Source organism: Cupressus sempervirens, chromosome 9 (assembly GCF_028749045.1).
Source record: "Cupressus sempervirens isolate cs-2001-9-10 chromosome 9, ASM2874904v1, whole genome shotgun sequence".
Lineage (NCBI taxonomy): Eukaryota > Viridiplantae > Streptophyta > Pinopsida > Cupressales > Cupressaceae > Cupressus > Cupressus sempervirens.
Genome location: NC_143126.1, coordinates 711,106,783 through 711,127,108, shown reverse-complemented (window position 1 = coordinate 711,127,108; position 20,326 = coordinate 711,106,783). Strand labels below are relative to the sequence as shown.

Sequence of the window (20,326 nt, the reverse complement as noted above, 5' to 3'; positions counted from 1 at the left end):
TCTACATTCCCCCTTGTCCTTAGAAATGGCTCCATGTCAAGAGGACTCTCCAAAGGATAAAGATCAAGATCAACCACTCGCTCATATCCTTCAAAATATCATCCTTCCACCTCCTAAGTATGACAATGACACTATATTTGAGCTTACTGAAAAGTATGAGAAACCTTCCATGCCTATACGATCTAAAGGAACATGTTATGATCAGAGTATTCCCTCTTGCTCCACTTCTCAAAATCCACTTACAACATATGCTCAAGCTTTAAATGCTCCTACTAAAGATGTTGCTCCTATCAAAGCTACTTGTAAGTCTATTGATGGCCTTGGCTATGTTGCATTCTCTAAAGATGTTGATACCCCTTTTCACTATCCATTTGCATCTCCTAAGTCTATCCTTGGTCCTTATCCATCTAAGCTAAAGCCTCAAAGACTCCCTTCCATATTGGGGCTTTATGTTCTTCCATATCCATTTTCCACTTGTAGCTCATCACCCATTTCTCCTATTTTACCTCAAGATCAACAAAGATACTCATCCTTGAGCTCTTCACATTCACCTTTCCATCTAAACCGGTCATATCAGTCTTCTCCATCCACGAATACCAAGTCTTTTGGAAGCAATTTAGATGATCAACTTAAGCACAAATGCATGAATTTATCTTTAAATGTTCACCATGTCTCCTCTAATCAACATGTGAATGCTAAGAAAGAGAATTCATAAAAAGAGACCAAAAAGGTCCACTTGTCAAAAAGATAAACCAAAGCAAGTATGGGTTCCTAAATCCATTACTAAAGAAATGTGCTCTAAAACATCCAAAGGAAAAGAAATACTATATGGATTCCCAAGTCTCTGTTGAAAGACTTGAATATTGAAAATACTTCAAGGTTGACAGTCAAGCTTCTAAAGGCTTCCAATCCACTTTCTTCCAAACATCTTCCTAAAAAGGTTTCAAAACCTTCCACTCCATCTTCCTCTAAAACCATTACATGTAAACCTCAAGCTACCTCATCCATATTTCCTCCATCATTCCACTACCCTTCAAGGTGTGTGTCAATGTTGATCTTGCCCACTTTTTCTTCTACCCTTGCACATCCCTTTCAATGCTCTATTAATTGTCCTTCCATCCCACTTATCTCATCCAAATCCTAAAACCTTATGCTCCATATACCTTTTCTAATATCTCCATTATGTTACCCTATCAACATTTTTGAGCATATATTTATATGGTCTTGGCTTATCATGACTTATCTTCCTATAAGAGCACTATCTAACTTGAAAAGGCTTGAGCTCTTTCTATAAAAAAATGAAAAAGAAAAATACGAAAAATGTGCCTTGGTGAAAACCACTTCTTGTGGCACCTTGGTAGCAAAAGTAAAAAAATAAATTCATCCTATGGTGAAAACTACTTCTTGTGGCACCTTGGATAAGTACCATGATGAAAACCTGGCAAACAAGCATCATGTGTAATTCTTCCATAATCCATCCATTACCTCTTCTCTCTTTGATCTTGACATTGTTGAGCTATTCAAGCACATTGGCTATCTTATCTATCACTCAAACCATATTGCTCGTTCGCTTATATTATGCATATCTAGCTTTATTCTTATTGCTATCCTATCTAATTTACCCCTTGATCTCCATCACTATACTCTCTTGGCATGTTCACTCTTTGGACTACTTTCTTTCATGACATCTCATTATTATGCTCTTGCTATTGGCTTCTATGCCTCTACACTATCTCACTTATTGACTTATGCTCCTGTTATCTCTTGCTCCTTTCTTCCACTTCTTATTCAAAGTGTGCTTCATATGGCTATCTTTACCTAGCTTGGGTACTCTTGAGGAGTCAGTCCTTGAGGATCACTTTCACTCACTTCATACTCCTTGCCTCTCCATCTTTTCTTATCCATCAACTTTCTACTCCATTATATCCTATGCCTTGCCAAACACTAGGACAAATTGATGTGATCTTTCTTGAGAGCTAGTAATCTTAAATCATTCTTAAAAATTCAAAAAAATCATATATGATGCTGAAAAAACCCACCAAATAATTAGAAATTCCTAGTTTTTGTACAATTTCTTGCTTTCCGCATTTTTTTGCTTTTGTTTGCTACTTCCGCTTATGCATATGCTCTCACACTATTCAAAAGAAAACCTACAAAATCTAAAGGGTCATATCTTATGCTTTTCAGGAGTCTCTTGTGCGTCAGTCACCTGTTGTTTTAATTGTCGTAGTACTACTGATGAGATTTCTACTGCTTTAAGTGTTGTAAATTCTTGAACACTTTGCATCAATCCAATCAATTTTATTTGAGCTATGCTACGCTTTAAATTTAAAAAATTCAAAAAAATCCAAAAATCCAAAAAACATCAAAAATATTAAAAAAATCATATACTTCAAAACGTCCTTAATATTGTTTGAGCAATGTTGAGATTTTCTTTGTGTGTTTACTTTTTCTTTATCATTCCCCTTTGAGCAACTCAAGGATGTCTAATTTGACTAGAGAAGTGAGGATTTGGGTGCATGATCTTTTCTTTTTTTTATACTTGATGGTTTAGTTCCAATGATCTGAAGAATCCATATAAAAGGGGTGTCTACTATAAAATCCTCTATCTAGTGTTGGATTACCTCGACTCCTTTTATATGGACGCTTTAGTGTGGTTGGTTCTTCTCCTTGTCTATTTGAGTGAGTTCTCTATGCTATAGTACATATTGATACTCGTCCTCTAAGTGAATGTATGGGTCACTATGAGTATACTTAGCAAAATTTTGTCTCAGGTTACGAATGCAAGGGTCATTGCGGACATAATAATTCTTGATTAATTAGCATGAGAAGGATCTTTCGCATTTTTGGTGTGCTTGTTATTACCCTAGACTCTATTTAAAAGTAACACAATTTTTGCAATCTCCCTAATGAAATGTTTAATAGTCAAGGGTTTGGACAATCTAGAGCCTCCTTCAGCCAATTTCAAAAGCCGGGTCCATGCCACAATAGAATCATAATCCTTCTTTCTATCACTATATAAGCATTTTGCTTCCTCAAATGTCTAGGGCTCATAAGATTCTTTGTGAGGAATTCTTAGAGCCGAACTGACAATAACCCTATTTATCCTAACCAATACCTCTCGAGAAGCCTTCTTTATGCACCTGGTACTAGGGTCATAGTGATTTGCACATTCCAAAACCAATTCTTGATGAAGTACTGCTTTGATACCACTGACGAAGGGCCACACCACCCTTACCAACTCACAACCAAGAATGCAACAACATGAAAACCAAGAAAATAAAATGCTTCCCAAAGAACTCTTTTATTAAACTTGAAAATCCTTAGCAATTACAATAACCTTTCTGCAAGATCTCTCAAGATCCAATCCAAGCCCAAGCTAGTCCAGTTCCACACTCTGGTAGAAACTTCTGAGATCTTAACTTGTGCTCGCAAGCCACCAAGCAACCTCCTTGTTTCTAAACCGCAGTCACTGGCTCTTCTCACAAACTCTATCTAAGATCCAAGTGTAAACTGTCTCACATTCGGCGCTCTGTCTACACACTCACAAGTCTATCACAATCCTACTGTAAACTGCCTCACATTTGGTGCTCTGTCCACAGACTCAGGAAAATTCACTCTTCACTTCCTCCTTCTCTTTCACACCTTAAAGCCTTCCAAGCTTTCCAAGCTTCACCTTCCACAACTTTCACCTTTCCAAGCTTTCCTTCCAAAGCTTTTACCTTTCGAAGCTTCTACTTCTCGAGCTTCTCCTTCTCGAGCTTCCACTTCTCAAGCTTCCACTTCTCAAGCTTCTTCTCGAGCTTCTACTCCTCAAGCTTCTACTCCTTGAGCTTCTACTTCTCAAGCTTCTCCTTCTCAAGCTACTTCTTGAGCTTCCACTTCTCAAGCTACTCCTTGAACTTCCACTTCTCAAGCTACTCCTTTAGCTTCTACTCCTCAAGCTTCCCCTTGAGCTTAATTAGAAATGCTCATATGCCTTGCTTAAATAGGCACTTACCACCCAATACATGACTTATCCACAACCTTCTAGAATTCCTCCACAACCTTCTACAACTTCCATAACCTTCTACAATATCCACAACTTTCTACAATATTCATAACTTTCTAGAATTCTACCCACACACCTCGATAAATGGAATGACAACCATTTATTTTTTATTTTTTCTATTATGCCATGTATGCACCTCGAAAATAGAAATCCTCTTTTTCTCTCTTTTCTCCTTTTTCCCCTTTTTTATTTTTTTATTATTTCTCCTCTAATTTTCGTCACTTTCTCTCTCCTCCACAATTTTTTTTTTTTTTTTCAATTTTTTTTTTTTTTCAATTTTTAATTTTACATTCAACATGTCTCCCCTTTATTTTGGATGCAAGATGCTCCTGCATCAATTCTGGACACTCTATGGCTGATGGGAAGGTGGCGGCTTTGAGTAACCCGCTACTAGCTAATTTCTAATGAATGGGCCCAGGCTGGACATTTTTTGCTCGCTCGACTATATCATCTGGATTCTTATTTACCAAGAAAGTATCCCGAATTTTGGGGAGGGAACTCAAGAGGCATGGCTTTTCTAGCTTAGGCATCTAAAGGCGAAAAAGTATCATAGTTTAATTTGAAAGATGAAATATTTACAGAGATGAATGGAAACAACTAAACAAAAACTAGGCACAAAAATGATAGAGTAGAGGATAATGCACTTACAGTTCTTGACAGAGCCAAAACTCCCACTTCTCTTGCTTACTAGTTGACATCGAGAGCTCAAAATGATTAAATGAATAACTATGCAAGCCAAATGGGTAATTGTAGGAAACGATTTCTTGAGAATCTTAGGACAGATATGAGCAGGAAAAATTATTTATAACAAACGTGTCACCTATACTTGACAAGACTTGCAAGGTTGTTTGCAGTTAATGCCCATCAAATCGGTATGCAACTCTACATCTAATGACATCACAAAATCTAAACATCACCTTTTTACATAAAAGTAACTGTACTATAGCACATTTTTTTACGGTTGTCATATTTATTGCCTTTTATGTTATTAAGATCACGACTGGGTGGGACCCATTTCTTGCTCACAAATGAGTTCATGATTTCTTAATATATAACCTACGAGAAAACAAGCAATGTCAGCAAACCATGAAGTCGAGGTTGAAGTTGAAGTTTTGAATCAACTTCAACTTCACCTTCAACTTCGAGCATATGGACTCGGGTTGATAGCTAAAGACCTTGCTGAGGCGAGAAGTGGGTGCAGATGAACTTGAACTTGAGTTGGGTTAAAACTTCAAGTTTGACTTCAAGTTAAAAAAAGACTCTTGGCTAAAAATATTACACATTTCAAAAATGTGCAGGGTAACAATTTCCATCATTTATAATAATCCCTTGTTTTGTCTCCTATTTTACCCATTTTACATAAACTTATGCATCATGAGATACAACTATTATACTATCCAATCACATAATACATTATTTTCATCCTTTATAATCCCTTGAGATAAAATTTTATCATTCCTCATACATGTACCCATTTGGACCATGATATTATAAATGAAAATAAAAGAGAAAAGAAGAAGACGAGAAAAAATGACCAGTATTGGAAATAGAAAATTGTAAAAAGAAAAGAACAAAGCTTGTCATGTGAAGTAAAGAAAGGGATTTGTGTTTATACATGAGTATCCTAATTTAGGGTGGAGCCAAAGCCATAAACCCAAAGTGCTTCTAATTCACACCAAAATCATCTTGATCATACTTGATTGCACAAGGACGTGCAATATGCTCAGTTGGGGGGAATGATGAGAGCTATTTAAGTCCTAAATTACACCATTATTCTAACCTTCATACAATCACTTCCCTAGTCCATTTTCATTCTATTATATCCCATTTTTCCATTTTAAGTTGCATATTTTTCAATATGTATAAGTAATATTTATTTTAGTTTTTAGATAAAGTATATGAATGATTAATATTTGATTGTATACTAACATACTATTCCATGGATTTTAATATTTCACATGGAGAAAAAACACACAAATCAATGAGGTCATTGATAACTACATAGACATATAATTTATTTTTAATGTGTTGCTAAAATAAAAGGTGGTTTGATTGTTATAAAATGGTGGAGTGTGGTTAAAACACCTAAAGTTCTCCATACTATTTAATACCCTCACCTACTATTATACATTTGCAAGTTTTATTAACAAACTCGTCACCTTCATAAACATGTCATCCATTATGAAAAAGTGATGTAACAATCACAGATTTGCAAAGGGCTGATAGTTTGAATTGTCCACTTTGCATTTCCCATACCACTTCAACAAAGTTATATTGTGCATGACTTTTGGAGAAATAGTAATTAAAAAATGATACTAATACATATGCATTTCTGATAATAGAGATCATGATTTCTCTTATATATTGTACAAAGCATTGCTGAGGAGAGACAACAATTATTATAATCATATATATTCATTTTTTAGATTGTTATACGCAGGTCTGAACTGTGTCACTCTTTAATAAATAAAAGTGTCATTCTTGCATGGTCATAGCAGTGTAGAAATCATCTTGCTTTACTCATCGTGCAAGCTAAGGAGTTAGGGCCTGCTCTTTGGCAAAGCACAATGGTATTTCTATTAGTGTGCTTTTTAATGTATTATCTAAGAGTCTAATTTCATGATTAGTGTCTTTCATAAATTAGATGTGCACATTTTTATCTGTATAGTGATTTTTAGCTAAGCTTATTTAGAGTTGAATTTATTATTTGTATAAATATTTATGTTATTGTTATTTATTTCATAACTTGTTGTTTTTATTATTTTTTATAGATTAATGTTTATTTCTATTTCTAATGTTCCAGTCGCTAGGAAGTGACTATTCCTATCACTGAGATTTATTTGGCTTTTCATAGATTTTCTTTTCCATGTTGTAGCTACATTCATAATCCCTCATCTCACAACTATCATCCCTTGATGACATATTGCCTGGACATCTTTCACAAGCTTACACTTTCGGACTAACACGATTAGACCAAGCTAAAACTCATTTAAAGTATTAATTATTTGCCCCAGTGTTGGCCTATTAGTACTCTCATGGGGAAGATTCATATCAAGAGAATAAACAATACTATCTTGTAGTGGTTTATCCCAAATTCCTCGAGATCATTAATAAAATGAATATTATCTTTCCTTAAATATGTCCTCATGAGAAGGAGGGCTCGTAGGAGAAAAAAAGAAATTAATTTATAGAAAATATTACTGACGAACAAATTGACATGACGTACAAAATGTATTAAATTATATATTTATGTTTCCCATGTAAGTTCATAATAAATGAACTTGCAATGCTTACTGACTAATGAATGAATGGAATACTTTCTTCTTTTCCTTTTTATTGTCTTGAAGCAAGGTTATGCAAAGGAAATGCAAAAATGCAAAGGATTTATGATAAGAGTTTAAATAAATTCATCTAAATTATATCTTAATAGCTAAAAATGTGACAATGCATGAAAAGAAGATATATAATGTAATTATTGATTGATAAAATGTATACACAATAGATGCAGACACCAAATCAAAGCAGAAATATCATGCAAGGAGGATTGAACCATCAAAATTAGAAGTATATAAGAAGAGTTGAGTTTACCAAAATCTATTACATTAAAAGAGGGTCATGAAAAATAACTAATTTCCCTATTTTATATAATTCATTTGAATACAAATTCACCTCATTATAAGTATGGATAGTATCACTAGGGAGATGCAAATGCAATATCTCTTCTTGAAGGGTTTTTATTCATTTGTTGGTTAGAATTAAGAAAGAGAGGACTAATGTGGAGGTAAGAAACTAAATAGGCTATACAAATATGATCAAATCCAAATTAGAAAACATGTGTGAAAGGAGATGGAGAAGGATGTGAATGCACCTGGAAATGGAATAGGAAAATGAGTTTTTAGACCCAAATTTCCAATTGCCAAAGTCCCAAGATGACTTGTAATTGTAAACCTGAGATCTGGAGGTTGTACTTGACTCTCTACCAAATTTGATCTCAAAATTATGGGAACATGATTACAATGATGATGTCTTCCTAGGACATGATGACATTAGCTATGTGTTCTTGGTGTTTTTGCTAATTTCTTCATAGATTGTTCAACTACTCCTGATTTGCCTAGATCTAGTCTATTGGATTTGTAACTAGTTCCTGCACAAACAAAAATTGGAAAGAAGATGGCTAAAGATTTTTGACTTAGCTTGACCCCTATTAAAAAATTAACCTTGAAAATGAAAGGAAATTACACAAGGAAAGATGAATAGAAACCAAATTTGAATGGTAAATCATTGTATACCTTGATGATGCAATGCTTGTTTGGATGTGATCACCAATATTTATGCAATAGCTTGATATAAATGAAGATCATGAAATAGATGTCTTGGATGATGGATGTCATAGTTTTCTATTGGAATAACAATTGGAACAATTTTTATGTTGTCATTGATGTCAAACCTTATTGGTAAGAGATTTTCTAATAGTGTAGAGTGCCATATTATTTGATTGATGGAGAGGATTTGAAAAGAGAAATAAAAATATGAATTGGTAAAGTGGTTGAGTAAAGAGGAGTAAGTATGATGGAACTATAGAGGACATTCAATTAGTTAATATTTGACAAGATAATGTGTTGTTTGATCATTGTATTAAGTAAAGAAGGAAGATGAGTTGAAATGTAGAAGAGATGATTGATAGAAGTGAAGAATTTAAGTAAAATATGAGTTTGAGCAAGTAACAAGTTGCTAGGTCAATTAAAAAAAAAAAAAACAAGTTACTAGGTCAATGAAGAAGTTAAGCATTATCAAGCAGAAGATTAAGGAGCTTAAGTATTAGTCGAGTAATGGTAGTGGCCGAGCAAGCTAGTGTAAGCCGAGTGAGATAGATCTATAGTGACCAAGCTACCTAGTGATGACCAAGTCAAAGAACATAATGATGACTGAGTGTTAGCATAATAACAGTTTGAGAAAGAATCAAGATTTGAGGTCGACACAATTGAATTTATGGAATAGTCAAAATGTGTTAAAGATAAGGATTGATGAGCTAACATACTTAATGTATGAATTGAGTTTTTAAAGTGATCTAAGGTGAGGATTTGATGAGAAGTTTCTAGAAGTTTCAAGGAAAGAAGTAGAAAGACAAAACAATGAACAAAGTTAATAAATTTGATCAAACCCTAAGATCTGAAAAGAGTAAACGTGTCTATTTAAGGAGGCATATGAGATGTTTTATATGTTGTTGGACTAGTGAATTTGTGGAGAGTAAGTGGAAGAACAAGAGTTGTAGAGGAAAAGTGAGAAGTTGGTGAAAGAGAGATTGCTTGAGGTGTTTCCAAGCAGATCAAAGATGGAGAATCTGATAAGGACCAACCAATGAACCAAGAATGAGCTGAATGGAGATTTGAACATGTAAAGTGAGTTGTATTTTATCAGAACAACATAGTTTTTATTTTCTAACCATTGTGATAGTAAAAAAAGCCTTTAATCAAGGTTGACCTAACAATCATGTTGTAAACTCTTTAATCAAGGTGATATTCTAATGAGATGTTTATAAAGATCTCTAACAAGGTGACTCTTAACATGGTGATTAAATCCTTCAATAGGTTCACACCTAACTGTGTGTTTTGTAACTTTTAACAAGGTTGGCTCTTAAACGAGGTCACTTTAGAAGAGTGAAAAATAGTAGCATGTTATTTGGTGGTTTTTGCCAAATTGGGTTTCCATGTTAAATCCTAGTGTCATACTTGTGTGAATGTTGTTATCACGTGTTATGCTATTTACTATTAAATTTTTTTGCAATTTGGCTAACACTAAAATAGAGAGCTAACCGTCGATATGAATAAGTTGAATTATTGATGATTTTTGATATTGATGAAGTGGATTTATGAATTGGATTAAGTTGTTTGAAGTTGTTAAAATTTGAATTGGTACATGTGGACCTAACTAATTCACCTCCCTCTCAGTTATTCAAATCATTCTAACATTTTCCACACTAATTGTTGTAGAAGAAGGTTGCTTTGAAGAATTAAAATATTGGATGCTCAATTGCATAAGAGATCTTGAACTCCAATTTGCTTGACTGCTCATGAATGCTTGTAATCTTGATAGTGAATTCTTCAACTTGATAATGAATACCAAAATGAGGAGAGATATGGTGTTTATCTAAATTTTGACATCATTTCAATGCTAAAAATTAAGTAGATTGAAGATGAGACTAGATCTCTCCCAAAAACCCTAGCATCATGCTCCATGTGAGATATAGGTTCAAAAAACCAAGGACATCTCACTATTGGCATTGTGTACCATGAATAATTAGCCAAAATTTATTTTGGGTCCTCAATAAATATGATAGATGCGAGACTTTTGACTACAACTCATGTTAAGGTTGGGACAAGTCACGAAGGCCAAAAGTAAGGATATAAGGCCTAGGTGATGAAACAAATTATTTGATTGGAGAAAAAATAGAGGAGCACACTTAGAAATAAGGGCCAACCTCTAATTTTGAACAAACTAAATGAATATAGGACTTGTAATGTTAATTTGAGGATCTAATAAATGGAGGAGAGTGTGAAATTAGTGTGGGAACTCATACATATTGAAGTGGGGCTAAAATGAGCACTAAATTAATAGTGCTTACGTATTAGGATGTTTCACAAACATATCTTTGTGGGATGACTATTTTAAAAATATTTCAAACTTTTTTTATGTATTCTTAATTTCACATTTGGACGAAAAACTTGAAGGGTTCACTCTCATCTTTAATGATAGCCCCATCTTAGTATTGTCATAGCATCTTGCTTTTTGGTTCTAGTTCAAAACTTGTCGTCTCTTGATCTTGGGTTGTCACCTTCAATCTCTATTAGACATGTACTTAATTTGATTATGGCATCATCATCTATCAATTCAAATGGGAAAGAATCCAATATTTTTACTTGGTCCATCTTCTTCCCAAATGAAGAAATGTTGTTTATAAGCATTGCAACATGTTTTATCTTCAAGACTTAATGATTTCTAATGAGAGATTACACATTGTGGAGGGGCTACACAATCTCCATCTCTTCTTATGGGGGGCAAGGATGAGGAGTGCCAATTCATTGTATACTTATGATGGATTTTATTGAGCTCTCCACCTCTTACTTGTTCATGTTTGTATTTGACTTTTTTCCTCTTTTTTGGTGAGGATCTTGTCTGATTGTGTTTGCCCTTTTCTCTGTGTCTAATGGAATAGTTTTGTAAAAGGGTTCCTACAATGGCTAGTAGTTGAGACTCATAATGCTCATCATGTTTGCAAGGTACATTATTTGATATTAATCCTCTTTAGTGTGAACAATATACATTATCTAGCTAGACATTATTTGGACATTTTCACATATATTCATATGTTACACTTACTTATGCACCTAATAATCCTTTTGAAAGGTCTAAGTTGTCACCTAATCTTATTTTATTTTATCTTTAGTTGTCTCATTATGTAGGATCAAGACACATGTTACTGTTAGAATCTGAAAAGATTAATAACCCAGAAAACTAGTGCAAAGAGTAAATATCTAAACTATGAATGCAAATGATACAAAATCAAAATAGCATCATAGAGTTAGTCTCCAAGAGAGTAATGCAAATGCTGGAAGCAAAATAGCATTAAGAGGATGCAAAAACAAGAGATGCAAATACAAGCCAGGTAGCATGCTTATATAGGCTAGGAAGAGGGAGGAGGTGGCAACACCAACCAATGAGGAGCAACCATCTATCGAACTAAAGATAGCAAAGTATCTTCCCAAGATAGCTAATGGATGCTCACATGTAGGAAGGTGACACCTCACAACCATTCACCTAATAAGACATGCTTTATTAACCTAAGCGAGATTATTAAAAAGTGTAGGAAAAACCTAGCAAAATAGGAAAAATAAAAAACTACACTAACAGTTACATTATTGTTTAATTCTATGTCTCAACCTTGGCTATATTAGTAAAGCATCATTTATACATTAAAATTCCAAAATCAATATAATCTATTAGGTCCACAAATAAACCATATTTTACTTTCACCTTCTTTTGTGAAATACATTTGTCTAATTTTATAAGTGATCAACAAAAAAATTACAAATTTCATTTACACAAACATTGCAGGTCTTTTTAAAAAAATTATCTCACTCAAAACTTGTAGAAATAAAAATGTACAGTGTGCTTACTTCTTTAAAGGATACAAGTCATACCCACTCACCAGCGTCATCACAACATCTCCCGATTGTTCAAACCATATTGTTTTCTAACATAGCCGACCTATTACATATAGGCACTGTGTAGACTAGTTTAAAAGAAAAGACACAATCTACTCCACCAAGAACATTGAATGGAAGGCAAAATAGTAGGGAACACGTCAAGTAAACAATGAAATTCGTAACTCCGACATTTTAATAGCTTGGGTTCATATATTAACAAAATATTGTGATTGTTGTCCACATATTTTGCTTGAATCTTTTTATGGTTTCAAAGTTAGAGATGTTAAATGGATAGAAATTCTTAGCAAAACCATTTTATTTTGAACAAAAAAACTTACATACGAGTAATTAAGTTTTAAGGATATCCAAGATGTTTAACACATAGAAATACTTGGCAAAGTCATTTTATTTTGGAAAAAAAATTAGATTGAAATATTACAAATAAACACTGTTCATATGTCTTCAAAATATATGCATCACATCCTCTTTTCAACAACATCACATTTTATAGTCTAATTCGTAAGATAGTTTCTGGATTGATATATGGTAATAGTGATATAAGATTATGTTTTGTATTTCTTTTGAAAAGGCACCTAACTATACTACAAATGATGCATACATACCTTGCAATAGAACTTGAACTAGTGATTTTTTTATAAAAATGCAACTCAGATTATAAATGACTACAAATCTGCAACTAAACTATCTCACATTGCCAACATATTTCGTCCATTCTACTGGGGCTTCTTTAAAGGACAATGAAGTACACTAAAGTAAGGCACTGGCTAAATAGCCGAATATTTGCACCGGCTATTTGGCCAGTGCCGTTACCTTCGTGACTCCGTCAATTATCTAATTCAAACAAAATGCAAACAAAGTGTATGTACTTTTTACAGTCTATCCCTTGCAAGTACAGTTGTATTTTGTCAGTTAAGTCTGAGTGTTGGGCGCTCACAAATTTTCATTTAAAGCATCGTTTCCATCCACTTTACTACACAGATTGAACTCTAATAGTTTTTTTTCAAATTTTGTAGTAACATTTTGGAAGTTTGCCAATGGTTTTTTTCAAATTTATAATAACATTTTCACATTCTGTTTAATAAATTCATATGATATTGTTTTTAAAATATTGTAAATAGTAAAAGTTCATAATTTATGTTATATGTAAATATAATAATTATAGAAAGAAATGTAATTTTATATGAACAAGGTTATTATCACAAGTGAGAAATGTAATGAATTTCAATAAAAAAATGTTTGTTTGTTTAAAATAATTTTATCGAATATTGCAAGAAATATTAAATTTTACAAAAAATAAATAAATATTGAAATTTGAAATGAATATCAAAATTTTTTAAATAAAGAAGTATTACAATCTATTTTACAATATAAATTTGTTTTTGGTTAAAATTTTAATTTTAACTTTACTTAATTGTCATTTTTTTATGTGTTGGATAAGTATTATATAATTGTCATGTTAGAATTATTAATATGTAACAAGGAAATATGTTATATTAAATTAAGTCTATATCTGTAAACCTAGATTTATTATAATGTATCAAATTGTAATGTACAGCATTAGTCAATTCGATATGGAAATATTTTCATCATACTCAACAATTAGGTGGGTGAGATATTATGAATTATATTTTAATAATAATATGTGATGGCTAAATATTTAGAAAAAATAAGAAATTTTTTATTAATAAAAATGTATTTATAATAGAAAAATATTAAATTTGAAATGAATTTTAATATAATTTTCTTAATACTAAGTGAATGTTGTAATCTATTTAATAAATCAAATATTTTATTGGTTTTATATAAATTTAGAATTTGATTTTTGTTTAGTTTGTTTGATTCTTATTGATTTAATTAAAATTATTGCAAATCAAATTTAAATTTCATAATTACATAAATATCTCATTAAAAAAATAACAATAAACATGTTGTATATTAAAAATTTAGAATAATTTTAAAGCTATATTAATAATAAAGATATATATTTTAAAAAAATTAGAATAATAAATGTATTTCAGAAAAGAAAAAAAAGATTTAATAAATATTTCTTTTACTAATTCTAAATGGGCATGGCTAAAAAAATTTATACATATTTTTTTATTTTAAATTTAGAATAATTTTATTAAAAGAAATGAATTTATAATAAAAAAATATTAAAATTGAAATGAATTTTAATATAATTTTAAATCTTATACATATTTTTTAAAAAGATTTAGAATAATTTTATTAAAAGAAATGTATTTATAATAAAAAAAAAATATTAAATTTGAAACAAATTTTAATAATAAATGAATGTTGCAATCTATTTAACAAATCAAATATTTTGTTAGTTTTATATAAATTTAGAATCTGATTTTTGTTTAGTTTGTTTGATTCTTATTGATTTAATTAAAATTATTGCAAATCAAATTTAAATTTCATAATTACATAAATACCTCATTAAAAAAATAACAATAAACATGTAGATTAAAATTTTAGAATAGTTTTAAAGCCATATTAATAATAAAGGTGTATTTTCAAAAAAAAATTAGAATAATAAAGATATTTTTTAAAAATAAATTAAAATTAATAAATATTTATTTTACTAATTCTAAATGGGCATGGCTAAAAAAATCTTATACATATTTTTTTTTTTAAAATAGAATAATTTTATTAAAGGAAATGAATTTATAATAGAAAAATATTAAGTTTGAAATGAATTTTAATATAATTTTAAATCTTATACATATTTTAAAAAAAAAATTAGAATAATTTTATTAAAAGAAATGTATTTATAATAGAAAAATATTAAATTTGAAATGAATTTTAATATAATTTTTTTAATAATAAATGAATGTTGCAATCTATTTAACAAATCAAATATTTTGTTGGTTTTATATAAATTTAGAATCTGATTTTTTTAAGTTTGTTTGATTCTTATTAATTTAATTAAAATTATTGCAAATCAAATTTAAATTTCATAATTATATAAATATATCATAAAAAAATAACAATAAACATGTTGTATATTAAAAAAATATTTTAAAAAATATTGTATTTTAAATTGACCAAAAATAATATTGTACTTAATCAATAATATTTTATTATTAATATATTAAAATTAAAAATTATTCTTTTAAATAAAAAATAAATGTAAGATTCAACAAAACTTATATTTAATTTTTAAAAATGAGATAAAACAACTTTAGATAAAGAATCTTCATATTATAAAAAGTAGTAAACATCACATAGGACCATAAACATGTATAATTATTGAAATATAATTCATAAGTTGGATATGATGAAAAAAAATTATATCAATAATTCTAATAGACAATTATATAATACTTATCCAACACATACAAAAAATTGACAACTAAGTAAGTTACAATTAAAATTTTAACCAAAAACAAATTTATATTGTAAAATAGATTGTAATATTTTTTTATCTAAAAAAATTGATATTCTTTTCAAATTTCAATATTTATTTTTTGTAAAATTTAATATTTCTTACAATATTCAATAAAATTATTTTAAACAAACAAATTTTTTTATTAAATTCATTATATTTTTCACTTGTGTTTATAACTATATTCATTTAAAATTACATTTCTCCTTATAATTATTATATTGATATATAACATAAATCATAAACTTTTAAAAGAAAGTTTTCCTATTTACACTATTTTGAAAACAATATCATATTAATTATTGAAAACAGAACCTAAAAAATGTTATTATAAATTTGAAAAAAAACCATTGGCAATTACTACAAAATTTGAAAAAAACCATTGCAGTAAACGTTATATTTATTAGAGTTCAATCTGTGCAGTAAAGTGGACAGAAACGATGATGTAAACGAAAATTTGTGAGCGCCCAACACTCTGACTTAACTGACAAAATACAGCTGTACGTGCAAGGGATAGACTGTAAAAAGTACACGCACTTTGTTTGTATTTTGTTTGAATTAGATAACTGACGGAGTCACGGAGGTAACGGCACTGGCTAAATAGCCGGTGCAAATATTCGGCTATTTAGCCAGTGCCCTAAAGTAAGGGCTCCAAAAGGAGCAGCCAAACTGTCATCATATGCTCCTGAGGTGACATGACAGACAAAAGGGCAATGATTCTGCTAACAAACTTTTCTCTATTTCCAAACATCCCTTGCATCACTGTTGGACTGAGAATCTATTAAGGAGCTTGTTGAGAGTGTTGACCTGGTGGTCAGCACTTTCTTCGAAATTTGTAAGACACTAACCGTTCAAACTTTTGGCGCAACAGTAAACACTACTAACAGAACTCTACAACATATGATTAACTAGGAATTGAGACTACACGGTTGAACCTTTTCTTGGACAAAAGTAATGATGAAAAGACGTGATACCTTAAATAAGCATGATCTTGGTCCTCTCTTCAGGTACAACACAAGTTATCGTCAGATGGTCTGAGACGAAATTTTGTAGGTCATATTTCTTGCAGCCAAAACACAAGGGCAGCATCCACTGCAGTTCTTCTACTTATTCCTCTCCTTTATTTAAAAGCCATGAAATAGATTCTCCTTGAGATCTTAAAATTTTGCGTTTTTGCATGGAAGGCAGACAATCCCCTGTTCAACATCTTCAGTACTGCTTTTAGCCTTAGGCTTTAACAAAAAACAATTTGCTCACAAAGGAATTAGGCCTAGGCAAAGGCTTCTTGCCCATGAGATCTCAAAGCTCCTCCATGGAAGCAGCTCAATCCCCATCAAGAAACATGGCACAGAAAGAAGCCTAACTCGCAGATCACAGAAGCTTCTCCAAGTGCCAGTCTACTACATATACATTCTGTTCAGACTACTTTGAAAGAAAAGACAATCTACTCTACCAAGAACGTCAAATGGAAGACAAAATGCAGTGAATATCTTACCAAATCAATGAAAATGTGTAACTTCAATATTTTATCAGCCTGGGTTCAAATATTATGAAAATGTTATTATTGTTGTATATAAATTTTGCATGAAACCTTTAATGGATTCCATATTTTGTTTAAGAAAACCAAAGATGCTAAGAGACAGAAACACATGGCAAAACCATTTCATTTTGAACAAAAAAGCTCAGCTTACATTTATTACAAGTATACACTGTGAATCACCCTGAAAAAAAATACGCACCATAACCTCTTAGCAACAACATCATAGGACAGAGTAAATGACTGCGAATCTGCCACATACTACTACTATTACACTATACTAGTACACGTTGCCAACATATTTCCTCCATGCCGCTCATACTTCTTTAAAATGAATCACACCATTTCCTCGACCAAGATCATTAAATGGCAGGCAAAAATGCAGTGAATCTGCTAACAAACCCACTACGGAGCTCTAGATAAAATACAGTAATTACTGTTGGACTCAACATCCACTATGGAGCTCTTTAAAATACACACCAAGCTTTTGGCTTTTAATGATCAACTAGGAATTGAGACTACCTATTCTTGGACAAACCTAATGATGAAAACACATGCGGTACCTTAAATCAGTCTGATCGTGGTTCTTCTCTGCAGCTACAACGCAAGTTTTCATCAGACGGGCTGAAATGAATTTTCGCAGGTCCATTCATATTTCTTGCAGCCAAAACACACGGGCAGCATCCAGTACACTTCTTCTCCTTCTTGTTCCTCTTCTTCAATTTAAAACCATGAAATAGATTCTCCTTGAATTCTTGACCTTTTGCCTTTTTGCATGGAAGGCAGATAATCCCCTGTTCAACATCATCAGTACCGTTCCTTGCGTTAGGTTTGAAATCGTGGCCTTTTGCCTTTTGCCATGGAAGGCAGATAATCCCCTGTTCAACATCATCTGTACTGTACTGAGCCATAGGTTTGAAATCTTGGCCTTTCGCCTTTTTGCAAGGAAGGCAGACAATCCCTTGCTCAACATCATCAGTCCTGTTCTTTGCCTTAGGTTTGATGAAAAACAATCTGCCCACTAAGGAATTAGGCCTAGGATGGGGCTTCCTGCCCATGAGATCCATATAGCCCAAACCTCCTCCGCGGAAGCAGTTCAAGCCGTTAAGCTGCTGATCCTCGTCAAGAATCATGGCACCAAGGTTGAGAATACCGTGTGGGCGACCAGAAGGAAGTCTAACTTGCAGGGCACAGAAGCTCCTCCATGTGCCTCCGTCTCTGTATCCTTCATAGCCCTTGAGGAGGCTATACAGCATGACCCTCACAGTTCCCACAAGAATATCTTTAAGACACCCAATGCAGTAAATCTCAATTGTCACTGAAGAAGTTTCACTATGAAGAAAAGCCTCTTCAACTCTGAATATGACCTTGTCATTCCAAGTAGGGTTTGAGCCTCCTCTTGGGTCAATCCGTGTGGACAGCTTGTTTCCTGGATTGATCCACGCAACACCATATGTTTGCATTTCTCCAAACAGGGACTTCCTCTTCAGGTCCTGGGCTGAAATTATATTAAGTTCCAGCTGCCTGTAATCGTACTTGCGATATAACAATGACAATGATAAAGAATCCATGGAGCAATTTTTTCTGCATAGAAATTTGATCAATAAACTGAGATTACTCGTTCGAATTTCCAAGAAGAGAAAGATTGAACCCAGTTGCAGAAACTAAGGTATATGGATTGTAAATATGCATCGCAAGAAGAAATGAAGCAATGGAGTTACCTGGCAATTCTCTCTTGATGTATGACTTCCACCGTTCAAAGAATCCTTTAAATTTGATTTTTCTTTCGCCTGAAGAGGCAACTGCCTCTTGATATATGAAATCAAATTCAAAAGTTTGGTGTGCATTCAACGGCTTTTTTTTTTTGAGCTGAAGTGGTTAGTTATCTTCTTTGTAATATGTTTAAGATGCTCTTTTATTATAAAAATATATGTTAAAGTTCTTTATTTATTGAGAAACTAGGGAATATCATTAGCATGTATTGAGAAACTAAGGAATATATTTATTATTAAATTTGAGAAAGAGATTTAATTATTTTATGGACAATTTTTTTATTAAGTGGCATTTAAAATTGAGATATGGTTGAAATGTGAAGTGTTTGGCCAAAGAAAGGGATCATAATACTATAACAATGGACTGCTTAATCTAGGATTGGACATCCGGAATGTTTCTAACCCAACTCATTTGGACTCATTTAATTTATCAACCAGGGACGTAAACTTGATATATGAAATCAAATTCAAAAGTTAGGTGTTCACTCAACAACTTTTTTTTTTTGAGCTGAATGGTTAGTTATATTCTTTTTAATATGTTTAAGATATTCTTTTACTATAAAAATGATAAGTTCTTTATTTATTGGGAAACTAGGGAATATCATTAGCATGTATTGAGAAACTAGGGAATATATTTATTATTAGATTTGAGAAAGAGATTTAATAATTAAGTCTATGGACAATTTTTTATTAAGTGGCATTTAAAATTGAGATATGGTTGAAATGTGAAATTTCCATTTAGTGGACTATGAGATATTTTTATATTAAAAGTAACAAAATAAGGGTGTTGTCCTTCTTACATAATAGTTCACGAGTGATTAACAACAAATTAACAATTATAACATAGTAACAACATTATGACTAAATTAACCATATCCATATTATTTCTAACATTACTAAAGTTCAAAACACTGCGAGAATCCCTAGTATAATACTAAAATGTAAAAAAGTCTTAGTAAGTGGTTGTGCAAGCTCATACCAAAAAACTAGTAAAACAAAAAGTAATAGCAATAGTTAGAATACAATACTGAAGACCAGGCCCTAGGAGCTGCTAATCATAATGTGAAAGGAAGGAGGGACCCAACCCCTAAGTCTCCTTGGACTTGCATGATTTAGTAAGCAATCTCATAGCCCAGTTATCTGTTAGGAACTTATAGAGTTCCTTACAATTGCCTTCCTTTATGTTGTTTGTCCCCAACATGTCCTTTTACAACAACACTAAGTGGTGGTTGAGATGTGCATGCTATTTTGTGTAGATCAAGAAACATACTAGAGTTTATTCTTCATATTAGTCATTTTTCTAATCTCTTCCTAGGCATCCATAGTAGTACCACCTTCCCCACTGAGTGTAGC

At 31.8% G+C, this 20,326-nt stretch overlaps 1 protein-coding gene across 1 annotated transcript; it reads right to left on the bottom strand.

The window, feature by feature from the left end:
* Window positions 1-17,302: 17,302 nt before the first annotated feature.
* LOC149540697 (uncharacterized) lies at window positions 17,303-18,979 on the bottom strand. Its single transcript, XM_089799692.1, has 2 exons — window positions 18,923-18,979; window positions 17,303-18,785 (listed from the first exon to the last, which is right to left on the bottom strand). The coding sequence occupies exon 2, from the start codon at window positions 18,770-18,772 to the stop codon at window positions 17,771-17,773; it is 1,002 nt and encodes a 333-aa protein (XP_089655818.1). The 5' UTR covers window positions 18,773-18,785; window positions 18,923-18,979; the 3' UTR covers window positions 17,303-17,770.
* Between the last annotated feature and the right edge of the window lie 1,347 nt (window positions 18,980-20,326).